The sequence below is a fragment of the Pan paniscus genome, chromosome 11 (assembly GCF_029289425.2).
Source record: "Pan paniscus chromosome 11, NHGRI_mPanPan1-v2.0_pri, whole genome shotgun sequence".
Classification (NCBI taxonomy): domain Eukaryota; kingdom Metazoa; phylum Chordata; class Mammalia; order Primates; family Hominidae; genus Pan; species Pan paniscus.
In genome coordinates, this window is record NC_073260.2 from 16353355 (window position 1) to 16379796 (window position 26442).

Sequence of the window (26442 nt, forward strand, 5' to 3'; positions counted from 1 at the left end):
TCAAAAACAAATTCCATATTGAGAATTATTTTAAAGTAACTGACAGTAGTATACACTGTAAAGCTTTTAAAACTGTACTGTCATCAGGAGACCAAGGCAGGCAGATCACTTGAGCCCATGAGACCAGCCTGGCCAACATGGTGAAACCTTGTCTCTACTAAAAATACAAAAATTAGCCAGGTATGTTGGCACATGCCTGTAGTCCCAGATATTTGGGAGGTTGAGGTAGGAGAATCACTTAAACCCAGGAGGTGCAGGCCGCAGTGAGCCAAGATTGTGCCACTGCATTCCAGCCTGGATGACAGAGTAAGACTCTGTCTCAAAAATAAATAAATACATAAATAAAATTAAAAAATAAAATAAAAACACCACTGTACTGTCAGATTGTTCTGCACAAGTGGCATATGACTTCTTTATGTCACCCTCATCAACACTGAAACTTCTCAATTTTTAAATTTGGTTAACAATGGTATTTGAATGGTCTGTTTACATCCTTTAACTATTTATCTATAGTGCTATTAATAACAAAAAACTGAAGGGGGGAAAAATGCTCAATAAGAGGCATTTATTAAGCAAATTACATTTTCAGAATGGGATAATATGCAGCTATTAAATGCCATTCAAAGAGCATATGAAATATCTTCCAGATACTTTATGCATAGAGTATTCGAAGAGCTACACAAGAAACTGCTAACAGTGATTCCTTTGGGACAGAGCCCTGGGGACTGTGGTAGACTCACTTCCCCCTATAAATCCCTTTGAAATTTTTAACCATTTATGTGCATGGATTACCTCTGTACAAAAATAAAATTTATAAGTCTGCAAGTAAATAAGCATATAAATAGAAACAAAGAAAAGAAAGACGGGAAGGAAAAAATGAAAAAAAGGATGGAAAAGTGGGAAAAAGTGATACTTTGCTTATAGGTCAAATTTAATAATAAAGTGAAGAACTATTCAAATTCTTCGGTTTCATCAGAATTAGGTAAACACTGGATATTGGTCAAAGAAGGGGTCCTTAGTTTTGCATCTCTTCTTGAGACTAAAATTTCTGTTCATGATGTCAACAATCTGTATCACCTTTAGGAGTTTCTTCATTTACAACTTGAAAATGTGGGGATTTTGGATTCCAGCTCCCCGTAATAACATACGACTTCCCATCTGAACTTTTGCCCATAGATTCCTAGAAAAAAAGAGTAAAAATAAACCCGAATGCCACAGTGAGTGAACAACAGTTAACCCCCATCTTGCTGCCTTTAAAAACCAGAAGCTACAAAAATATAAGAATATGGAAGAGGATAAGTGTATGTGAATGATTACATTTATGGTAAAAAATGTGACAATTATTTATGCAACTGTCCTGAAGTTATATGTAAATGCTTATGAATATCAAATTGTATACACATTAAGAAAATCCACAACCTAAATCCAATGTTGAATTCTTCTTTCATGTGAATTATCATATAATTTTTAGTTTTGAAAATAAAGATTTTCAGATAATGGGAATAATACTAATAACTCCTACTATTGGTAAGATACATGACAGTCTATAAATAATTCTTTAATAAATTTTCTCTTTTGATTATCACATCAATTGTACTCAAATATTTAAACAAGAATTTTATCACCACCACACAGTTAACAGACCAAGGCTTATCCAAAGTCAGACTTGTAAATAGCTAGTCAGGAAAAAGGAAATTATCTTATCTTTGCATGTTGTCTTTATAGCTTACAAGATCACCTTCTTAAACATGTTTTAACACTAGATTCAGATGAGAAAAAGTGAAACAACCTTTACTGAGGAAATAGTATGTAACTTTCTAATAAAAATAAATTCTTACCAAATCTAATAAGTGCATGTCACTATTTCGTACATCTTTTCCTGGACTAAGGAGAAGACCAAAACACCTACAAAAAAAGAACTGACATAAATTTAAGAAAAAAGATAACACAAAAGAACGTTTAAATTAGGCCACTTTAAAAACAAATTCTTGCTGATAGAAAAGAGAACACATTAGAATTATCAATAAATTTGTGTTGCTAAAATAATAATCCTTCCTTCAAGATCAGCTAATTCCGTTTGCCTTTTATTACCACATAGTTGAAGAGAGCGTATCAGCTGATTATTTATAGTAGCTATTTCAAAGTAATGAAGCACTGACTTCAGTAAACAAAATAATTTCCTAGGGAACAAAATTCTTTGGAAATACATTTTTTAATACAGTGTAAAACTATGCCATTAGATTGATAAAAGCCAAAATTTATATTTAAGCTAAACTTACTAAAAATGCTTACCTTTCAATGGCAAGTTCTTTATTAGTTGTTTGCTGCACATAGATGACAATCTTCTTATCAATTCCTTGGCGTAGTTTAAAGCACTGTCTGTCCTTATCTTTGGGAACTGCACTGTAGACCAACATGTTTCATTAATTTTGCAAAGCATTTTCTTGTCACATACTAGAACCATTTTTTCAAACAAAGACCTCAAATCTCTGATTCTTTTCTGTGCCTAGTTTGCAAATAATAACAAAAAAGAAAAAAATCATTGTATGCCTCTTGATGTGAAAACATCATTTGAGTCTAGGCACTATGGCTTACACCTGTAATCCCAGAACTTTGGGAGACTGAGGTGGGTGGATCACTTGAGGTCAGGAGTACGAGACCAGCCTGAGCAACATGGTAAAACCCCATCTCTATTAAAAATACAAAAATTAGCTGGGTGTGATGGCACATGCCTACAGTCCTAGCTATTCGGGAGGCTGAGGCAGGAGAATCGCTTGAACCAGGGAGGCAGAGGTTGCACTGAGCCAAGTTTGCGCCACTACACTCCAGCATGGGTGACAGAGCGAGACTACATCTCAAAAAAAAAAAAAAAAAAAAAATCATTTGATATTTGCAGGTAAATCACTAAAGCATTTATAAAGCTAAAAAAATCACTCCTATGCCCCCTAAAACATAACCTTAATTTTCTCTTTTGTTGCTGTAAAGCATGTTTCATGGCATCTGACATACAGAACTCAAAAAAAGTAAGTATTCTTTCCTTTATATTTATCACTGGGCTTTACAGATAGATTATTATCACCTTCTTTGCTTAAACATACAATGAAGAAAAAGATACTTAATCATAGATCTTTTGAGTTTCAAAGCAAGGTATCTTTAAAAAGTAATAGAAATGAGGAAGATATGGCCAATAAGCTGTTGTCCAACACTTCCCTTAAGCACTGTTAACTTTATTATAAACCAGTGTAATAATTATAAAATACTAACTAGTGATAAGGTTAATAAACATCAGCTTAATTAAAAAGGTAAAAATATTCTTTTTCTTTTTTTGAGGCAGGATCTTGATCTGTTGCCCAGGTTGCAGCACAGTGGCACAATCTCATAGTTCACTACAGCCTCAAACTCCTGGGCTCAAGCTATCTTCCTGCCTCAACCTCCAGGATACCTAAGATTACAGGTACATGCCACCATGCCTAGCTAATTTTTTAAATTTTTGGTAGAGATGGATCTTGCTATGTTGCCCAGGCTGGTCTCGAACTCATGGGCTCAAGCAATCCTCCCACCTCAGCCTCCCCAAGTGCTGGGATTACAGATGTGAGCCACAGCAAAGTTCTTAAAATGACAGTTTAACAAAATAATCCCCTGTTCTCCCACACACCACTTTCTCTAGCTCATTATTCTCAAAGGTAAACATCTGTCCGTGGCCATCAGCCAATATGCAAAAAATCTAAATTGTATCTTATTTCTGTACAACTTTAAGATAATGGCAATAGAACCATTAGTAGCTACCGTAAATGGATAGATAAAAGCTCTGAACACCTACTCAAACTTAAAGGTAGCCCTAAAGAAATACTAATTTGAAGCCCTTCTGCACTTTATTACTATTTATACTAATTCAAGAACATTTTTGAATACTTCCATTAGAAAATCAAAGAATCTTAGCAAACTCTAAAAATGTCAAAAATGTTCAAAGAAAATTTTTGCATTCAAACTGTTAAATATTTGTGACAGAGTTTTCACCTATAAGGAAATGGAAGGGTCTCAATTTTCAACTTGTAATAGATACACTGGTCTCTATGTTCTTTGGATGCTCAAGGAAATATAATCCCATTGTTTAGCAGTTTAAAACAACAGCAATAGACAGAAAGTTGTCTCTGGTGTTCTGAATCTACAGGGCTGCAGTAACAGGAAGCAGAATGGAGAGTGTAATCAGTGGGTGTTCACCTCACTGAATGTCAGGGTCCTAGATCATATTTCTGGTCTAATAACTACATCATGTGAATGTATCCAAGTAGGGAATTTAGTATTTAATTTCTATTGTATAAAATAAGAAACTGAAGTACAGGCTTAATTTCCCTGGCTTTACCTATAAATAAGCACAATATAAACTACTCAATTTATCTCATGAGGACGGTTAGTGGATTAAGTAAAACAAAAAAGAAGTGTTTTGAATGGTACTTTGAATGAAAATGCTCAGTTTAGGTCGGGCACGGTGGCTCATGCTTGGAATCCCAGCACTATGGGAGGCCGAGGCAGGCGGATCATTTGAGGTCAGGAGTTCGAGACCAGCCCGGCCAACATGGTAAAGCCCTGTCTCTATTGAAAATACAAAAATTAGCCGGGCGTGGCAGCACATGTCTAATCCCAGCTACTTAGGAGGCTGAGGCAGGAGAATCACTTGAACCTGAGAGGCAGAGGTTGCAGTGAGCCGAGACTGCGCCACTGTACGCCAGCGTGGGTGACAGAGCGAGACTCCGTCTCAAAAAGAAAAAAAAGTGTGAGACCCTGTCTCAACAACAAACAAACAAATGCTCAGTTTTCCCATGGGCAAAATGGAGAAGCAGGTTTCTAATTATAATCATTTAAAAATTGGCCAGGCATGGTGGCTCACGCCTGTAATCCTAGCAATTTGGGAGGCTGAGGCGGGTGGATCACCTGAGGTCAGGAGTTGAGACCAGCCTGGCCAAAATGCTGAAACCCCGTCTCTACTAAAAGTACAAAAAGTAGCCAGGCGTGGCGGTGGGCACCTATAATTCCAGCTACTCGGGAGGTTGAAGCAGTAGAATCACTTGAACCCGGGAGAAGGAGGTTGCAATGAGCCAAGATCGCGCCATTGCACTCCAGCCTGAGTGACAAGAGCAAAAACTCCGTCTCAAAATAATAATAATAATAATGTAAAAATTATACTTTTTCAGAAATGAGAAGAGCATTAATTATTCTCATCATACTTTGTCTATATTTATGTTAAAGTAAAACCACAGTAAATCTTGTGTTATACACAAATATGAGTTGGACAGGGGATAAGTAATATCCATAAACCAACATGTTTTAGTACTCTATTCAACACTTAATTTCTACTTTTAAAATTTGCTATTAATATTATACACAGTATGTTGGAGAACATTCATAATAATAATTCTTTGAAAACCTCAATGATTATTTCTGCAGATAAATTTCCATACATATTACAGAATTACTGGATAAGAGGAACTGCGTTTGACAAGTTTAAATCTGACAAACCAAGGTATATTTTGCTAGGATTTCATACATCTAAAGTACTGTTGTGTTAACCTAATATATTTAGGTATAATAATTATTTTGGTATAATAATTATTTAGGTATAATATTTAGATAAAATAAATATTTAGGTATAATAGTAAGTATATAATAGGTTTTATATAATAATAGGTATATAACTATTACATAAATAATTTATATGTATAATATGTAATTATTATTATACCTAAATAATATATATTAACCTAATATATTTACGTATATTGATCATTATACTTAAATAATATATTTAAGTTAACATAACAGTATTTATTATAAAGCAGAAATTCAGCAAAGCCATGTAGCAAAAGGAGAACAAAGTCCTAACAAATGTGAAAAGCAAATCTGACCATCCAGGGATTTTCTGTAATAGCACTTTGTCAGTATTAACAAATAGAACAGAGATGTTTATGATCATTCTACCTTGAATATGCCTGATTTCAGAAGGAAGGGAAGTTATACTGATACTTCTGAGGGATCTTAATCTTTCCTATTTAATAATTAGAATTTACAGACCAAAACTACATAAATATTTTCAATAAAGAAAAAAAGGCCAGGCATGGTGAATCACGCCTATAATCCCAGCACTCTGGGAGGCCCAGGTAAATGGATCACTTGAGGCCGGGAGTTTGAGACCAGCCTGGCCAACACGGCAAAACCCTGTCTCTACTAAAAAATAGAAAAAATTAGCCCGGTATGGTGGCAGATGCTTGTAATCCCAGCTACTCAGGAGGCTGAGGCATGAGAATTGCTTGAACCTGGGAGACAGAGGTTGCAGTGAACCGTGATCGTGCCACTACATTCCAGCCTTGGTGACAGAGCAAGGCTCTGTCTCAAAAAAAAAAAGAAAGAAAATATATTTAGTTTAAAGGTTGCTTAACAAGGTAAAAAACTACTTAAAATTATACAGATTATAATTTTCACTTTGCAGGGCAGGAAGGTACATTGCAGGAAGGACTACCTCACAGCATTGCTTTGAGAATAGAAATAGTCAGGAATGGGTGGCTCATGCCTGTAATCCCAACACTTTGACAAGCCGAGACTATCACTTGAGACCACGAGTTCAAGACCAACCTGGGCAATGTGGCAAGACCCCATCTCTAGAAAAACTTAAAAAAAAATTAGCCAGACATAGTGGCATGCATCCGTGGTCCCAGCTACTCAGGAGGGCGAGGTGGGAGGACTGCTTGAGACCAGAAGGTTGAGGCTGCAGTGAGTCATGTTTGTACCATTGCATTCAAGCCTGAGCAACAGCGTGAGGCGTATCTCAAAAAAAAAAAAAAGAGAGAGAGAGAATAGAAATCTATCTAATTAGAAAGCACAGAGCACAATGAGTCATACTTTACTCCTCAAAGTTTAAGCTGCACTGTACACTAAATTGGCCACCAGATGGCATGACAATTCCAAAGTCTGAAGAAAGACTAAAAATTATCAGTTTTTCTAATAATCTAATAAACCAATCACTGTGCTTAATTTAAAAGCGAAATATTAGAAATATTCATATTTTTATATAACTTCATTTTACCAATTTAATGAGGTAGTCATGGAGGAAACAGACTTCTACATGCAATTACTGATTATAATACAATCATTTTGTGACATGGGCTATAATTTAAAAAAAATCAAGTCATCTTGCAACCATAAAATTTTAAAGTGAGAAAGGGTTTTAGAGTCTAGCCACCTCATTTAATAAATGAGGAAACTACTGACAGATGTAAAGAAACTTGGAAACGGGGACATTGTTAATAGTAACAATAATTAAACTAAAGCTAAGTTTTGACTTCTATTCCATGGTTCTTTCCACCACTCAAAGGATTATCATTATATTTAAAAATTAAAATCAGTCACTTCTAACCCTACAAAAGATTAGACTTCAGACACAGACCTTATTTCTCCCCTTCCAATGTATGCAGATAACTTTACTGGGAAAACTTGACTTGAAAAGGCTTAAGATTTTTAGATTATTAATACAAATAAATCAACCAACTAAAACAAGCAAATACAATCAGCAAAACAAATATAGCTACAAATCCAGCTGACTAAGCTTTGGCCATATATATATATATATATATTTTTTTTTTTTTTTTTTTTTTGAGACGGAGTTTCGTTCTCGTTGCCCAGGCTGGAGTGCAGTGGCAGGATCTCGGCTCACTGCAACCTCTGCCTCCCGGGTTCAAGCGATTCTCCTGCCTCAGCCTCCCAAGTAGCTGGGATTACAGGCACCCGCCACCACGCCCGGCTAATTTTGTATTTTTAGTAGAGACAAGGTTTCTCCATGTTGGTCAGACTCGTCTCGAACTCCCGACCTCAGGTGATCCGTCCGCCTCAGCCACCCAAAGAGCTGGGATTACAGGTGTGAGCCACAGCGCCTGGCGCTTTGGCCATATTTTTGTGAGCAGTTAGCCACTTGGTATCTGACTAAAAGAAGGTAGCAACATGTTCCCAATATGACAATTTTTTTAATTGCTTTAAAATTCTTCAAACTTTGCCTCTGTTAAATTTATGTATTTATTTTCCTTTATCATCCACATTTTTTTTAAAAGCCCTCCCTTTAAAAGCAATCATTTTATGGTATGAAAGTTATAATCTGACCTAGAATTTCCCCTGAACCACAGCATGTTAATACATGAATAAAATAAGATTCCCTACCTAAAATAACCTTTACCATCATCTTCTTTTATTTCTAAAGACACAGAGAAGGTAAAGATGTCACTGTCAGGAGTCTGGGGTGCAGCAGTGGCTGAAAGTGGGGTCTGCTTGGCAGAACGGCGGAAGGCAGTGGCAAAACTGTAAAGTATCCGGCTTACCTACAACCAGACATGTTAGGAAATGGGCTGTTATCAAAAGATATAAAATACCTTTATTAAGGCTGGAAGATTACCTACTTTGGAGGGCAATAATTATCTTTATCCCACTTATTTCTTTTGGTAAATTACCTAATTTGTTAGGCCTATAAAGCAAGCAACACTAAAAATGTCCAGACAAGGGGTTTTAAAAAAGAAATGGTTGTAAGCACTATAAATCCAATTTAAAAATCATTTCCTAAATTGTTAGAAACTATCTGAAGATATTACAATGAAAACAGTCCTAACAAGTTTTGATTTAAAAGAATGGTTTGCAAATCTGTCAATGTTAGAACCAGAATGCCTACTTAACCCAATCAAAAGTAGCCAACAGATCTCCTCTGACATTCTTAGTAGTAGTAACAAAGTTCTAGTTAATCAAATTTTTAGTTAATTTATATTTTGGCCCATGAGGCTAGAATCACTAAAACAATAGCAGAGAATTTCATCTGGCTTATGAGTGATCATAATAAATACCATAATCATTTCAACCTAGTGAGGGCACTGGTGAAGTTTCATTTGCAGAGAGTTTTCTCTTGAGGACTTACAGCTTCTTGTATTTCACACCGGAAGACGTGTATTCTGAAGAGCTCTGCATTGTAATGACTTTCAGTGAAAGCAAAACAGTCACTCTCAGGAGTTCCATCATGCCCTCTGACACAGAAGAGGATTTTGTAGATAGGGTAGTTTGCTATTTCAGTGTTTGTCTGAGGATCTAAGAGTCTGTTCAGAGAAAAAGATACAGAGAGATTAGAGGAATTATGAACAATCTGCACTACGTTTATATTAAGATGTGAGACTCATTCTTTCTAGTAAGAAGATCATATATTTGGTATGCTGATATTAACCTTAAATTTTAATAAGTAACTCATATGTGAATTCCGGAAGCTATTGATTACGTAATTCCATAGTACTAAAAACCATATAGTATCATGTTTTAGGGAGGCAAACAGAAAGGTATAAACAATATCAATAAGCACATTTCTTATACATTCTGCAACAAAATAAAGACGATTAATATGTAAATTAGACTACCAAAATACATCATTGAAGCTGTGGTTTTTTTTTTTTTTTTTTTGAGACAAGTTTCGCTCTTGTTGCCCAGGCTGGAGTGCAATGGCGCAATCTCAGCTCACCGCAACCTCCGCCTCCTGGGTTCAAGTGATTCTCCTGCCTCAGCCTCCCAAGTAGCTGGGATTACAGGGATGTGCCACCATGCCCGGCTAATTTTTTGTATTTTTAGTAGAGACAGGGCAGGTTAGCCAGAATGGTCTCAATCTTCCGACCTCAGGTGATCCGCCCACCTAGGCCTCCCAAAGTGCTGGGATTACAGGCATAAGCCACCACACCTGGGCAAAGCTGTGCTTCTAATTACCTCCTTTAAAAATGACCTAATCTGTTATGAAAAAATAAAAAACAAAAAACTGATGCTTTTTCTCAGACTGAAACAAGTTTTTTTTTGATTCATGGAAAATAAGGACAGAAATTATACAAAATGTTAACTCCTCAAAAAAAAAAAAAAATCATGAATAAAAGCAAAAGGATGCCATTCAGTAAAAAATCAAAGGGATAGCATTCATTCAAAAATCTACTTATTCAACAAATATTTATGTGATACCTACAACATTCCAGACTCTGATCAGGGCAGTAAGGCACAACTATGGAAGGTCTAAAAAGAAACTATGCAATTTCAACACTACGTGGGTAGAGCCATTAATGGGAAAGCCTAGAAGGCCTTGCTCATCACGGAAATACCTAGGAAGAGGATCTAACACAGGTTTGAAAGCACTTTTATGAAAACTCTAAAAATGTGGGGTAAAACCAACTAGCTTTCTAACTTCTTTTATAGAATTAAAAATATATTAAAGTGTAACTTCAGTTAGAGGAATGAGTATTGACTAAGAAACATATAGAAATGAGTGCTAAACACATTTTATTAATAGTTTATCATTAATAAATGGAATTTGTGAGTCTTTGCAAAATAGTTATTTAAATACTTAAGGGGAAAAATTACATATACAGATTATTTTACTACAATCAACACACAGCTATTACTCTGTCACCATGAAAGTCCAAAATACTTCTGAGGATACTGAGAAATGGATATTCTATATACTGCTGATAAAAGTATAAACTAGATCAATATTTCTAGATGGCTAGTTGGCAATGTTATTAGAAGCAATAAAAATAGACAAACTCAATAAGTTTACTTCTAGGAATTTATCCTAAGGAAATCAACAGAAGTCTAAAAAGATTGAGCTCAAAGATACCTATTTATAAAACACTGATATTCCCATATTATTAAAATTAGCTATCATCATTCATGCTTTTTTCTCTGAAAGATAAAAGCCTTAAAATGTCTAATATAAGAGATGGGTTATTTATTTATAACCCATTCATATGCCATCATAAATTAAAATTTTTAATAATATTTACTGGCATGAAAAGAGGTTTATGATATAAAACTAAGTACAAGATGGTATGTACAGGTCCATTGCTGTTAAAAAAAAGTTGATTCTAACAGTTGTAAATTATGTATGTATATATATGCAGGTATATTTACATATACCTAGACATATACATATACCAATATGCAGAGAAGATCTTAATAAGCCAAGATGTTAACTGTATTTATTAGTGGTAGAGTAGAATTAAGGCTATTTTTATGTGGCAATTTTTTTAAATAAGCATATATCTTTGGTAATAGGGAAAAAAAATTTATTTTACCTGCACTCATCTGACTTATTGAGCAAAAGTATATCTAGCTGGTTGATACAGACATCTGATTAGCTATCTGCAATTGTTATTTGTTCTATTAGTATAAACAGCTAGAGGCTTCTCTGTGCCTCAGTTTTCTCATCTTTTTTTTTTCATTTTGTTTTGTTGAGACAGGGTCTCACTTTGTCACTCAGTCTGGAGTGAAGTGGCATGATCACAGCTCACTGCAGCCTTGAACTCCCAGGCTCAGGTGATCCTCCCATTTCAGCCTCCTGAGTAGCTGGGACTACAGGTGTGTATGACCATGCGTGGCTAATTTTTGTATGTTTTGTACAGACAGGATTTCACCATGTTGCCCAGGCTGCCCAGGCTGGTCTCGAACCCCTGAACTTAAGTGATCAACCCGTCTCAGCCTCCCAAAATGCTGGGATTACAGGCATGAACCACTGCACCTAGCCAGTTTTCTCATCATAAAAATTAAGGGGTGTACTGGTATAGTTAATATTTAATAATAAATTTTTTTAACTTTCAAACTCAACATGAAACTCCATTTTGAAATAATGTGTCAAGCTTGTATTTTCATCAAAGGAACATGGAAAATATAATCTTTTAGGCTGACTCATGTCAATATATTTCATTTATCCCCAAAACATTAAATGCCTAATGTACTACACATGATCGGGAAGAGTACGAAAAACTATTACAAATAAGTAACCATTTTTCACAAAGGTCACAGTCCTTGGGAGACATGAGTGCCAGGTAAATGAAATGTTACACAAGTAAAATAACTATTAATATGTATTTTATTCACTATTCCTTCTTTCTGAAGCAACAGGTCAGAGATCTGATGTAAATATCGAAAGATTTCAATAAACCAGTCTCACCTTACAATTCCTTCAGACACATTCGGCACTGAAAGGGTAACATCTAGTGAAATCTGACACTGGCTTCTTAAGATGGACATCATCCTTAAGGCTTCCACTTCACTCCTGGGAGCATTTACCGAGGCACAGCCTAAGTAAGTCAGTTTACTGAAAACTACGCTGTCCTCATCGGCCACTGGTGTGAAAGGACTTGAAGCTTCAGAATCTGAAAGAAACAATGAATAAGGAAGTGATTACTTTCACTTTGATATTTTGTTGATATGATTAGCAAGTAAAAATCTGCAAGTAACATTTAAGGTCTAAAATTAAGTATTAATGAGACAATATGCCATACCCTAAAAGAAATGCCCATGAAAACCAGAAATCTCACACTAGAACTCTGTCAGAAACACCAAGATTTTTAGGTACAGGTTGAGCATCCTAAATTCAAAAATCTGAAACATGAAATGCTTCAAATTTCAAAACCTTTTGAGTACCTACATGACACTTAAAAGAAGTACTATTTGCGGCATTTCAGTTTTTGAATTATTGGATTTGGGGTGCTCAGCAGGTAATTATATGCATATTCCAAAATCCAAAAACATCTGAAATCTGAAACACTTCTGGTCCCAAGCATTTCAGACAAAGGATACTCAAAATATAGTGCTATTAGAGTCAGTCTCAATCAGACTCAGATTTGATTCACTTTTCTGCCTCTTCTAATTTGTTTTGACTTTGTAATTTACATTTAGGTCGAATATACATTTAGTATTTCTTCACTCTGAAACTCCTATCTCTGACTGTCATCTTTTTTTTTTTTTTTTTTTTGAGACGGAGTCTCGCTCTGTCGCCAGGCTGAAGTGCAGTGGAACAATCTCGGCTCACTGCAACCTCCGCCTCCTGGTTTCAAGCAATTTCCCCTGCCTCAGCCTCCCAAGTAGCTGTGACTACAGGTGCGTGCCACCACGCCTGGCTAATTTTTTGTATTTTAACAGAGACAGGGTTTCACCATGTTGGCCAGATGGTCTCGATCTCCTGACCTTGTGATCCACCTGCCTCGGCCTCCCAACGTGCTGGGATTACAGGCGTGAGCCACTGCGCCCGGCCTAACTGTCATCTTTCTGAGCTGCACTGTTACAATTATTTCTCTAATTCATCATCTTAGCCACTTCATTATGTTCTCTTAATCCCTTTGGCTTTCCTTTCCCAATAACATCTATAGTTTTAGCACCTGCTTTTCCAAATGAGTCTTTTAAGTTGTCCTTCTCCTCCCATGCTATGTCTTTCTGTCCCATGTTCTAGTCTTCCTTTTTCAACTTGGCAACTGCTCCCATAGAGCTATATAGGTCTGGAGCAAACATCTGTTCACCCAGAATTATCCCTCCATTTCTCTAATATTGTACTCATATTCCTTCTTTATTTGAAAAATCTTTAAGCATTCTGGGGGAAAAAAAAAAAAAGACTCCCTCTGTGTCCTTTAGCCATGTTTTCTCTTTCCTTGGTACAAGTGAAATACATTTAAAAGGAAATCAGAATGGTATATATATTTTTACTCCTCTCACATCCCCTTAGAGTTAGAATTCAGAGATTCTAGAGAATGTTTTTGCCTGTTTTTGTAGACAATGGTTTTGCCTGTTCTAAATAAAACCTAGTACAGGGTGGACACTCACATATTAAAAACAATAACCTTCAGTTACGCAAGCAATGCAGCAATCCTAACCTCCTTGTCCAGGTTTCACTGGTAGGCTCATCTCTGGTTTTTGGAGCCCTACTAATGGCACAGGGTTAATGGTGGATGAAGCGGAGAGCTGATTAGAAAGAGGCCCATCTCCTTCACCATCCAGTTGTGACCTTTTCACAAGCTCCTTTTCCCCTGGCTGGTCGTCCATTGGAGGATCCATCAGTACATCTGCTAGCTCTTTTTGCAGCTGCTGTTCACTTCCATTCCCTACAATCTAAGGGTCACAAATACATGCAATCAGCAAAGTGACAAAGATTGGCCAGTATTGATTAAAATGGGTTCACATTCTAAAGAAAATCATTAGCATTTCTTTTGATACAAAGATATCTTCTGAATGTTTTTTTAAAAAATAGAATAAATCAAGATCTGCAACAAATAAGGGTGCAGCTGCTCTCTCAATTACATAGTTTTTCATGAAAAAGTACATAGTGAACTTGAGACTAATACCCAGAAATATATGCGATAGCCTGCCAATGTTATAAAGTCTTTTACTGTGTCCTAAACTAACAATAATTAAAGGATCTATAATTTTGTCTGTTAAGAAATAACGCTTTTAAGAAGAACATCTTAGTGTCTCCTCTAGCCCTTAAGAAAAAAGGAAAAATGTGCTTGCTTCCAAAAGATCAACAGAAACATACATATTAGGCAATACATTTCCACAGGTATTTTACCACTCCAGTCATATGCAAGTCTCTTGTATTTCTGAGGAAGACTTATATAATATGAACAGGTTCTGAAAGTTCTGAAACACTTGAGTAAAGCTGACATGAATGTACAAAATAGTCCTGAGAAATAAAAGCACTCTATTTCAATGATATCAAGTAATTCTATGGAGTCATGATGGGTTATTACTAGTTCCTCAACAAGGAAGCAAGTAAGTGCAAAATCCAGTGGAGACTGCCCAATGCCAAGGAAAACCACAAGTGACATAATGCAGTATTGTCACTAAATGCTTAAGAAATACTAAAAAAATTAACAAAAGAATTGAGTTAGAAAAACGAAGTCATGGGAAAAAAGAGGGAGCCCTGATTTAGGAGGCTTTCTGAAGACTAAAACCTAACAAAAAGTTAAAGTGGGCAGGGCTAAGAGAATGAGGCCTACCCTAGCAAAATTAACACAGATGCTAGGAAGCAATATTCCAATAACAGAGGTAGGTACCTCTGGGCTACCAAGAAATCCAATTCAAGTACTTTTATTGATTCAGGCTTTTATAATTCTATAAACTTCAAGTCTCTTGTGCTGCAAATTATAATTGAGAAAAAGACAAGTCTTTTTTGCGGACATTTTCCCAAGGAAATTCCAACATTTCAACTACTTTTGCCTTAGAAATAAAGACCTCTTTCTTGGCTTCAATGACAATTTCTGTTTCTGTGAATTTCATTTTATGTTTGGAGTTACTGTTAATGGAATTACAAGTGGGCCGAGTAATTTTAACCCTTTGTTAAATCAGATTCTACACATACACAAGTGCAACTGAATTTCTTTTTTTAGAAGTTCTGCTTTAAAAAGTTTTTTTTTTTTTTTTTGCTGGGCACAGTGGCTCACGCCTATAATCCCAGCACTTTGGGAGGCTGAGGTGGACAGACTGCTTGACCTCAGGAGTTCGAGACCAGCCTGGGCAACACAGTGAAACCCCATCTCTACCAAAAACACAAAAATTAGCCGTGCATGGTAGCATGTGCCTGTGGTCCCAGCTACTGGGAGGCTGAGGTGGGAGGATCGCTGGAGCCCAGAAGTTGAGGCTGCAGTGACCCGAGATCACGCCACTGCACTCCAGCCTGGGTGATAGAGCAAAACCCTGTCTCAAAAACTTTTTTTTAAAAGTGACATCATATCACTATGTTGCCCAGCGTGGACTTGAACTCCTGGGCTCAAGTGATCCTCCCTCATCAGCCTCCCGAGGAACTGTGACTACAGGCAGTGCCACCACGCCCAGCTTAAAAAATTTTTAAAGCACCTAAAAATCCAACTAAAGCTTAGATCCAATTAGCCTCTTATCTTTTCAAAACTGGAGAAGAAATACTGTATCACCTGCAGTAAGCAAAAGACAGCCCAAGTGAACCTAAACTAATTTTTCCAAGGGTAGGGAGAAATAACATATAGGAATAGAGTTATACAGCTTCCCAAAAACAGATGAGAGAAGATATCAGATTCCCTGTTGAAGCAAGTAGTAATTACAACTGGGAATGCAACTGGAATTGAAGAAAGACATATTACATGCTATGAAGTACTGTTTTGATCTTTGGCACATAAGTAAACCTAAGTTTTCTGTTGGGATAGGCTGCCTACGTTGTAATATACTTACCAATCACAGAAATGTAGCTAACCCTAAAAGAAAACATGTTTATACCTTTGCCTTGTGTTTACACGTTTATCTTGCATTCTTCCCTACTTTATAAATTTTATAAACATAAGAACTGTCTTCAATGTCCTTAACTCTTCCTTAAAAACTAGGAAAAAGTAATGTACATACACAAAACAGTTGTAAGAGTGGTTTAAAAATAGTAACCTAACAAATGCCTTGAATAATCTTATCAAATACAATACTCAACAATTATCATGTTAGATCATTTGTGAACCTTCAATCCAATTCCAAATTACTACCTGTGACAGTATAGTACACATACTTTTTTTTTTTTTTTTTTTGAGACAGAGTCTTGCTCTGTTGCCCAGGCTGGAGTGCAGCAACACAATCTCAGCTTACTGCAACCTCTGCCTCCCAGGTTCAGGCAATTCTTCTGCCTCAACCTCCCAAGTAGCTGGGATCACAGGCGCGTGCCAACACACCCAGCTAGTTTTTGTATTTTTAGTAGAGACGGCGTTTTGCCATGTTGGCCAGGCTGGTCTTGAACTCCTGACCTCAAGTGATCCACCCACCTTGGCCTCCCAAAGTGCTAGGATTATAGTCATGAGCCACTACACCCGGCCTGCATACTTTAATCAATTAAGTTCTTTTTTATTTTTAAGACAGCCAACTAATTTTGTCTAAACCAAGCTGGGAAACATTCAGCAGTGCCTTTCAAGGTTCTGAAACTTTGACATGCATCAGAATCACCAGGAGAGCTTGCTAAGACAGACTGTTGGGCCCTACCTGAGTTTCCAATTAACTAAGTCTGGGGTGGTATTCAATAATTTGAATTTCTAAAAACCTCCCAGATCATAGTGATGTTGCTAGTCTGGGAACTGCACTCTGAGAAACAATCTTAGATTAATGACTTTTGACCATGACTATCCAAAAAAATTATCAGTATTACTAGGGAGTATGAAATGAACAGAAGCATGTAATACACAGCATGGCATCTGTCACATAGTCAACATTAATACATATTTATCTTTTTTCAGAAGTTCTGCTTTAAAAAGTTGGTTTTTTGCTGGGTGCAGTGGCTCAAACCTATAATCCCAGCACTTGGAGAGGCCAAGGCAGACAGATTACTTGAAGCCAGGAGTTCGAGACCAGCCTGGCCAACATGGTGCAACCCTGTCTCTACTAAAAAATACAAAAATCAACCAGGCATTGTGGCATGCACCTGTAGTCCCAACTACACAGGAGAATTGCTTGAACCCGGGGAGCAGAGGTTGCAGTGAGCCAAGATCGTGCCACTGCACTCCAGCCTGGGTGACAGAATGAGACTCTATCAAACAAGAACAACAACAACAACAACAACAAAAAACCTCCACAGATGATTCTGATATACAACCAGGATTGAGAAACACTGCCTCAAATCTAAATCCCAAACTACGATGCCAAAATAGTATTTACCAGAGGGTCCACATAGGCATCAAAATGATCTCTGGTACTTTCTGAAAATGCAAATCCCTTGACTCCATCCAAGAAAAACCTCTGTACATGGGCCCCAAGAATCTACATTTTGCACCCCATGAGATGTTCACATGTAACAAAGTTTGAAAATCACTGGGCTAGGAACTTATACAGTTCATTTATTTTCTAATATGAATGGTTCATCATGATAAAACGACTAACTGCAAATGATTTTTACTTTTGGCACATGCCTATCTCCACTAGAGAGGCTAGGAAAGTTGACTGCTTAGTTTCCAGCCTCCCTTACGGCTATGGTTTACCATATAACATAATTTTAGCCTTTCAGATGTAAAGAAACTGGCTGGGAAGCTTCTGGAAGACTGTTGATTTTCCCAATAAAAGAAACAAGCATGACTGGTGTCACCCCCTTTCTCTCTTCTTCTTGACTTGGAACATGAATATAGAACCATGGTGGATGTACTATTACAATGAAGTGACACAGAACAAAATGTCAGTAAGCCAAGCCAAGCACAGTGGCCTGTGCCTGTAGTCCCAGCTACTCAGGAGGCTGTGGGGAAGGATCACTTGAGGCCAGCCTGGGCAACATAAGGAGACCCCTTGTCTTAAAAAAGAGTCAGTGAGCCAAAAATGAATGAGTGGATAAAAGAAATTGGGTCCTTAATGGTATAGATCAGAAGTTAAGAAACATTTTCTGTAAAGGGCCAGATAATAAATATTTTAGGCTTTGCAGGCCTTATATGTAGTCTCTCTTGCAGCTACTCAACTCTGACTTTGTAGCATGAAAGCAGCCATAAACAATGTATAAACAAACTAATGTGGCTACGTTCCAATTACACTTTATTTACAAAAACAGGTGGCAGACCAGATTAGGCCAGCAGGCTATAGTCTGTTGAACCTGGTATGGATGAACAAGTTAAACCAACTAGCAACTACTTATCTCCAGACTTCTCACAGCAGAAAAATAAACCCACTCTTAGTAGGGCTCTCTTCCTTGCTGCCAATAGCATTCCTAACAGATACCACAATTATCTCTAAAATAAATGTAGTTTCAGCTAAAGTAATGAAGACATTGTGGTATTGGTGAAGAGGCAAATATAAAGATCAATGGCACAGAACAGAGTCCAGAAACAGATGCACACATATATGGCCAACTGATTTTCAACAAAACTGTCAAGGTTATTAAATGGAGAAAGTGACAAATAAAACAAATGAAGCTGGAACAATTAATCTGACATCTATATGCAAGTACATGAATCTCAATAGTTCACATCATATACAAAAAATTAACTCAAAAAGGATTACAAACCTAAGCGTGCTCTAAAATTATAAAACATACAGAATAAAACACAGGAGAAATCTTTTTGATCTTGTGACATAGAGATTTCTTAGGACATAAAAAGTATGAATCATCAAAGAAAAACTTGAGAACTTAATTAAAATTAAAAGGTTCTGCTCAAAAGAAACTCTTAAGAGAATGAAAAGATAAGCCAGACCTGGAGAAAACATTTGCAAGTCATATATCTGATGAAGGACGTATATCCAGAATATATAGAGAACTCTTAAGAAGAAAACAAACTACCCAACTAAAAAGGGCATTTCACCAAAGATACATAGATGGCAAATAAGCACATAAAAAGAAACTCAACATTACTAGCCATCAGGGAAACAGAAATTATAATAGGATGCCTCTATACCCTTATAAGAATGACTATAGTCTGGGCGCGGTGGTTCATGCCTATAATCCTAGCAATTTAGGAGGCTGAGGCAGGTGGACTGTGTGTCTCTAGGAGTTTGAAACTAGCCTGGGCAACATGGTGAGACCCCGACTCTATAAAAATTTTAAAAATTAGCCAGAAGTACTGGCACACACCTTGGTCTCACCTACTCAAGAGGCTGAGGTGGGAGGATCACTTGAACCCAGGAGGTTGAGGCTGCAGTGAGATTATGCCACTGAACTCTAGCCTGGGCAACACAGCAAGACCCTGTTTAAAATAAAATAAAATAAAGTAAAATAAAATAAAATAAAATGAATGACTAAAATTCAAAACAACTCTGACAATAGGAAGGACTGGCAAGAATAAGGAGCAACTAGAAAACTCTCGTACATTGCTGGTAGGAATGCAAAATGGTCTAGTCATATTATCCATTTTTTATAAAGTTTTGTAAGGTTAAACATTACACTTACCATATGACTCACTCTTAGGTATTAGTTACCCAAGAAAAATAAAAACATATGTCTACACAAAAATCTGTTTGCAAATTATTTTTTGAGAGACAGGGTTTTTCTCTGCTGACCAAGCTGCAGGAGAGTGGCACGATCATAGCTCACTGCAGCCTCAAACTTCTGGGCTCAAGCGATCTTCCCATCTCAGCCTCCCAAGTTGCTGAGATTACAGGAATGAGCCACCAATGCCCGGCTGCAAATGTTAATGCATTATTCATAACAGCCAAAAACTGAATACAACCCAAATGTTTATTCACTGGTGAGTGGATTAATAAAAAGATTCTTATAGATCTATAAAATGGAATACTACTAAGCAATAAAAAGGAATAAACTACTAATACACACAATAACATGGACAAATCTCGAAAGCATTATTCTATGTAAAAGAAGCCATACACAAAAAGACTACATACTGTATGACTCCATTTACCTGGCATTCTGGAAAAGACAAAACTATAGGGACAGAAATCAGATCACTGGTTATCAGGGAAGGGGAATAAAGGTATGACTAAATAGATGCACGAGGGGACTTTTGGGAGTAATAAAAGTATTCCCCATCTTGACTGTGCTGGTCGTTACATGAGACTTTACGTTTGTTAAAACTCAGGACTGTACAACTAAGAGGGTTGCATTTTATTGGTGTAAATTTTACCTCAAAAAATCTGACCTAAAATAAAACAGAAAAAGTATGATTTCCACAAAAGATGCAATTTGAGAACACAACTGTTCCTTTTTTTCTATGTACCCTACTAAAGGTGCTCATCCAGGATTCTGTCTTTGGCATTAACTTCACGTTATTAGACCCTCCTGTGCCACTGTATGGTATCTACTCCCAACAACAAACAATCTCAAATCTCTATCTACAATCCCTTCCTCAACTGTCTACTGGATAGAGACCTTCAGTTGGATACATCAAACTTATTCTGTCCAAAACTTAAGCCACTGATCCTCTTCCTGCTTTTTTTTTTCTTTTTGAGACACAGTCTCATTCTGCCACCCAGGTTGTAGTACAGTGGCGCAATCTCTGCTCACTGCAACCTCTGCCTCCTGGGTTCAAGCGATTCTCATGTCTCAGCCTCCCGAGTAGCTGAGATTACAGGCATGCGCCATCACGCCCAGCTGATTTTTGTATTTTTGGTAGAGATGGGGTGGGTTTCACCATGTTGGCCAGGCTGGTCTCAAACTCCTGGCCTCAAGTATCTGCCCGCCTTGGCCTCCCTGTTGGGATTAGCAGGCATGAGCCACCGAACCCAGCCCTCCTGCATCCTTTTTTAATCAATGGTTGCACTACCATTCACTCCATGGCCAAATTAAGAATTACAATCATCCCTGATTTCTCTCATTCCCATATAACTCACAAATCCTATTGACCCTTGTCTGTCCATTTTTCTCTTCTATCTTCTCTGCATAGCTAATACCTTAGGACAACCTCTTTCATTTTACGTAAGCCTACTGCAGTTAGTAGTTTGCCTGCCTTCTTTCTCTCTCTTCTCTTTCACATATGGCCACCATTCAACTTATAATTGCCAGTCTTAGTTGTGATCAAGCACTGCCTTGTTTTTAAATCCTTCCATGGTTCCTCAATGCCCACAAGATAAAGCCCAAATTCATAAGTATATCCTATTAGTCTTTTCACAACTCTGCTCAATCTGCCTTTCCAGTCACTTAGTCACAGCAAACTACTCAACTTTCCCAGGACACACCATAAACTTTCAAGCACCCATACTTTGTATAGAGTGTTTCCTTTCCTGGAAAGTCATCCTCTCCTCCTGTGTATTCTTTAAGACCAACCTTAAATTCTGTTATCTCCTCTGGGAGATCTTAACCGTTCTAGATAGGATTTAATCACTCCCTCCTCAGGGCTACCATAATATTAGCATATATGTTTATTCTAGCATTGCCACTTGTTTTAGAAAATATTTGTTTAGAGAGTCCCTTGAACCAGACTGGGCAGAGACTGTTTGTTAAATTATCTTTATATCCCCAAAGCTTCAGATAGTGACTGGGACAGAATACACCTGAAATACATATTTACTGAACTGAATGTTACAAATGCAAAGAATGGAAGCCAAAGCAGTATGCTTTTATCCTACTTGGATACTGAATATTCTACAAATTTTGGTTTAATTATAGAAAGGAAATCTGAATGACTTTAGCTTTATCTACTAAAATACAAAAACAAAAACAAATACCATCTGTTTTCATTATTCTGAGCAAGTGTCATTAAGGGCTAACATTTACAATAAGAACACTGCAAAGAGCCCAGTGCAAAACACAAACAATATATTTTGAAGTCCAACAAAGACTTCTAATGTAATTTAGCACAAATATGAAGACAAAAAAAGCAAAACAAATATTTATGAATAGTACAACTAAGAATTACATTTAGATTTGTGTTTATTTCCATGTACTCTACATTAAAAGGAACAGTTCTTTAGGAAAGTCCTGAATTGTTAAGGAAAACAATAAACATAAAAAGGCCAATTTAGCATTTAGCAGCTACTGTAAACATATGACATAAACGTTTGCAGGGATGGAGACTGCATGATGAATTGTTTATTCATAATTCTGCTTACATAGCAGGGTGGTACTAAAAAAAACTGGGCCCAGAGTTGTTTTGTGGCACAACTCCAAGAGGCACCCCACTCACAGCATAGATTATCTGAATGGCTCTCACTAGAACTGTAGTGTGCAAAGCCTATGCAACTGAACTTAGTAGCCATACTTGGGCTCCCAAGTAAGACACATCTGGCTTTGGGACATTGCTCTGACATTAACTCTGTAACTGAGGGCAAATTAATGTCTGGGAGCCCCAACTGTCTCATCTTTAAAATGAGGATGTTAATATCTATCTCACAGGATTGTTATTAGGGTTTGATAACATTATTGGGCACTTACGTATATTTCAGGCACTGTATCGTGTGGTTTTTACACAACTATCTCATTTAACTCTCACACCACAGTACCTGCCAAATAGCATCCAATAAGTGTTGGTATTCCTCCACCCCACTCTCAGCTCTTTCTAAAGAAACTCTGATCCACCTATTAAGAGTTGAGGTTTGAAAACAATAAACTTAGAAAGCAAGTAGTTCTACTTTTCGTGGCCCAAAGAAACTCTAAGAACACACCTACTATTCATGTACAAAAGCAGCATACTGGAATAACATTTGTCCTTTCTAAATATATCAAATAAGGGCAATATCTTATACGGTAGAATTGGCTACAAGTCTGTTTCCTTGAGAGCAAAATTGCATTTATGGAACCAAAGGACAAAATGTTCCAAAGGCAAAATCCAGAGTCATTTCCTGGTCTCAATTTTCTACTTCTAATTTTATAGTCCTTGTTTCCTTTCACTGCAACAATACCAACTTGGCCCCACTTGATTTGCCAGTTATACAAAAGCTACTTCAGGCAGTTTGGGATCCTTTTCTGAAGGATATTTAGGCCCTCAAGAAAACATGCTTAGGAAGGGACACTTTGTGCTTGAGAAGTCCCTAGATGATCAGAAAATTAAAGACGAATTCCTGATGATCTACAGTTTCCACTATTTTAATCCTACTGCAGTAAAAACACAAATGAAAATGGTTCAAACTGAGTAATATTGCTGAGCTTCAGTGTAAAAGCTGAGCAATTAAGAAGTATGTATGTTACTTATAACACTAAATAACCTTAGTTGTGTCAGAATACATGACACGAAATAACCAAAAGTCCAATTTGGATATTTGAAGATTTAGTTACTAATCTCAAACCTGCTTACACACTCATTCTGTGATCTTTGTTAAATCAGTAAATTTCTTTATGATTTACTTTATAAACCATGGCTGTTCTGATTATCAGTCTTTTTATCTTACTCTATGAAGGAAGAACCAAACAACATAAAGTTATCATTAGAATTTCTAGTATTACTTTAAAATAAAAAGAGGACGGGAAAGAACAGCAGCTTGTGAATTTATCCTGAAAAGTCAACTGAAGACAGGCCCAAAACATTTACAACTGTTTCACTAAGTAATGGGATTATGGATGGGTTTTATTTTAATTTTCTTATTTTAAAAATAGAGACAGGGTCCCATCATGTTACCTAGGCTGGTCTAGAACTCCTGGGCTCAGGCAATCCTCCTGCCTCCACCTCCCAAAGTGTGTTGGGATTACAGGCATGAGCCACTGCATATGGCCATGGCTGGGTTTTAGTTACTTCTCTTACTGCCTGGTTTTCTATATCAAGCAAACATTATTATAACTAAAAAAAAAAAAAAAAAGACAAAGCCATTTCCATCTTGGGAGGAAAAGAAAAGCAAATACAATCAATTCTTCTACCTACAGTAGTCCTGACTCCATGTTCTTTCAAGCTTCTGGATCTTACCACGTTACAGGCTCACTTGTTTGTACAGGGCACTCTTAATATTTTCTCAACTATCACCTACTACACATAACCTTTCTTTTCTTCTTTAGGCAACAATTACATTCTCACACAGTTCGCTCATACCTAGATTCTAGTACATGATGAATTGTATCATGATGACGTATTTACTGATGTGTCTCCACCACCACCACCACTATAACCCTCTTAATTAAACTGAGCTCATGTTCAGTAACTTTGCTGAATAAAAGATCTGCATTACAGAGGACAAGATTAGCAGGTTCTTTTTTTCTTTTTTTTTTGTTTGAGACGAAGTTTCGCTCGTCGCCCAGGCTGGAGTGCAGTGGCGTGATAGCTCACTGCAACCTCCGCCTCCCGGGTTCAAGCAATTCTCCTGCCTCAGCCTCCGGAGTAGCTGGGATTACAGGTGCGTGCCACCACGCCCAGCTAATTTTTGTATTTTTAGTAGAGATGGGGTTTTGCCATGTTGGCCGGGCTTGTCTCAAACTCCTGACCTCAGGTGATCTGCCCGCCTCGGCCTCCCAAAGTGCTGGGATTACAGGCGTGAGCCACCACGTCCAGCAGATTATCAGGTTCTAAAAAAGCAGTATCAGAAACCAAATCAGAAGATTAGTTTCGGCATTACTGAGACAGAGTGACTTTTGTTATCTGCTATTTTAATAAAGTTTGGCAATTTTCTTTCATCTAAATAATGTCAATTAGATTTTTCAAGAAGAAAACTCTATGAGGATTAAAGAGTTTAAAAAATTAACTGATCTGGCCAGGCTCGGTGGCTCATGCCTATAATCCCAGCACTTTGGGAGGCCGAGGCGGGTGGATCACGAGGTCAGATCGAGACCATCCTGGCTAACACGGTGAAACCCCATCTCTACTAAAAATACAAAAAATTAGCCGGGCATGGTGGTGGGCGCCTGTAGTCCCAGCTACTGGGAGGCTGAGGCAGGGGAATGGTGTGAACCCGAGAGGTGGAGCTTGCAGTGAGCAGGGATCATGCCACTGCACTCCAGCCTGGGCAGCAGAGCGAGACTCCGTCTCAAAAAAAAAAAAAAAAAGTAACTGATCTTTCTGCATAAGAAACACTAGTTCATCAATGCATCCCCAACCAGTATTTATAGAGTATCTTTGGGTAAGAACTAAGATTCCCAACTGAGAGGAACATATAGTCAGTCAGATGGAGAAAATACATGTTCTGCTTTTATGGAAAATTCTCACATTTTGATATGAGTTGTCAAAACATTTTATTATGAAAAATACCTGCTTATGGATGACTAGGTTAAAAAAAAAAGAAATATACCTCTATGTTTTTTTTTGTTTTTTTTTTTTATATATATAAAGAGATAGGCTCTCACTATATTGCCTAGGCTGGTCTCAACTCCTGAGCTCAAGCAATCCTCCCACTTTGGCCTCCCCAAGTGCTGGGATTACAGGTGTGAGCCATCACGCCCGGCCATACCTTTATGTTTTCTATAACCACACCATCACATAATACTTTTATTTAAAGGGCTTACGTAAAGCATTACCAACTCCAAGAAGCCTTCCTTGACCCCTCCCTCAAGCTGAATTAGGTTTCCATCCTCTGTTCTATAGCACCCTTTGCTCATCTACACCACAGCATTAACTATACTGATGTTGAAAATTAAATACGGCCAGAGAATCTCTACAGCACCTCCAATCAAGAGATATAGCCTATTTACCCAAAACTTTGAATAAGAACTGGACTTGTGACTTGCTTTGAACACGAGAATCCACGTGGTATAATTTCTAACCCACAGCCCTAAGGGCCTTACAGCTGCTACTCCTGTCCTAAGACTACCATGCTGTGAAGAAGCCTAAGATGAGCGACTACATGGAAGGAGACCCAGCCATCCTATTCAAGTCCAGTCCCCACCCGACCCACCAGATGAAGCTGTATAAGCGCAAGATTGGCAAAAACCAACCAGTCAATCCACAAAATCAAGAGAAATCGTTTTAATCCACTGAGTATCGAGGTAATTTGGAGTTTTTTTCTTACCATTTTAATTTTTATTTTTTAAAGAGACAGGGTCGCACTGTTGTTGCCCAGGCTGGTCTTGAACTCCTGGGCTCCAGTGATCCTCCTGCCTCAGCCTCCCAAAGTGCTGGGATTACAGACATGTGCCACTACAATGGGCAGAGGTAATCTGTTACAAAGGAAAGACTAACAGAAAAAAATGTAACAAGATTTTTAATTGTCATCTGCCCTAAGCTATAAGCATCTTAAATACAGGCACCAAGTCCACTTCATCTCTATTCTCATTCAGCCTTGTATTATTTTCTCTCTGGCTATGATGTTCTCCAGTTCTACTATCATTCCACTTGGGAC

General features: G+C 37.4%; 1 protein-coding gene across 20 annotated transcripts in view; it reads right to left on the reverse strand.

The window, feature by feature from the left end:
• RABGAP1 (RAB GTPase activating protein 1) overlaps positions 1 to 26442 on the reverse strand; it is a 166154-nt gene that overhangs the window by 109124 nt on the left and 30588 nt on the right. For all 20 annotated transcript variants that reach the window (XM_055117637.1, XM_055117631.1, XM_034929003.3 and 17 more), the window contains 7 exons: positions 13698 to 13932; positions 11999 to 12203; positions 8945 to 9119; positions 8203 to 8360; positions 2293 to 2403; positions 1839 to 1905; positions 1078 to 1180 (listed from right to left, as the gene is read on the reverse strand). In XM_055117637.1, the coding sequence (XP_054973612.1) occupies positions 1078 to 1180; positions 1839 to 1905; positions 2293 to 2403; positions 8203 to 8360; positions 8945 to 9119; positions 11999 to 12203; positions 13698 to 13932 (1054 nt within the window). The remainder of the gene's footprint in view (positions 1 to 1077; positions 1181 to 1838; positions 1906 to 2292; positions 2404 to 8202; positions 8361 to 8944; positions 9120 to 11998; positions 12204 to 13697; positions 13933 to 26442) is intronic.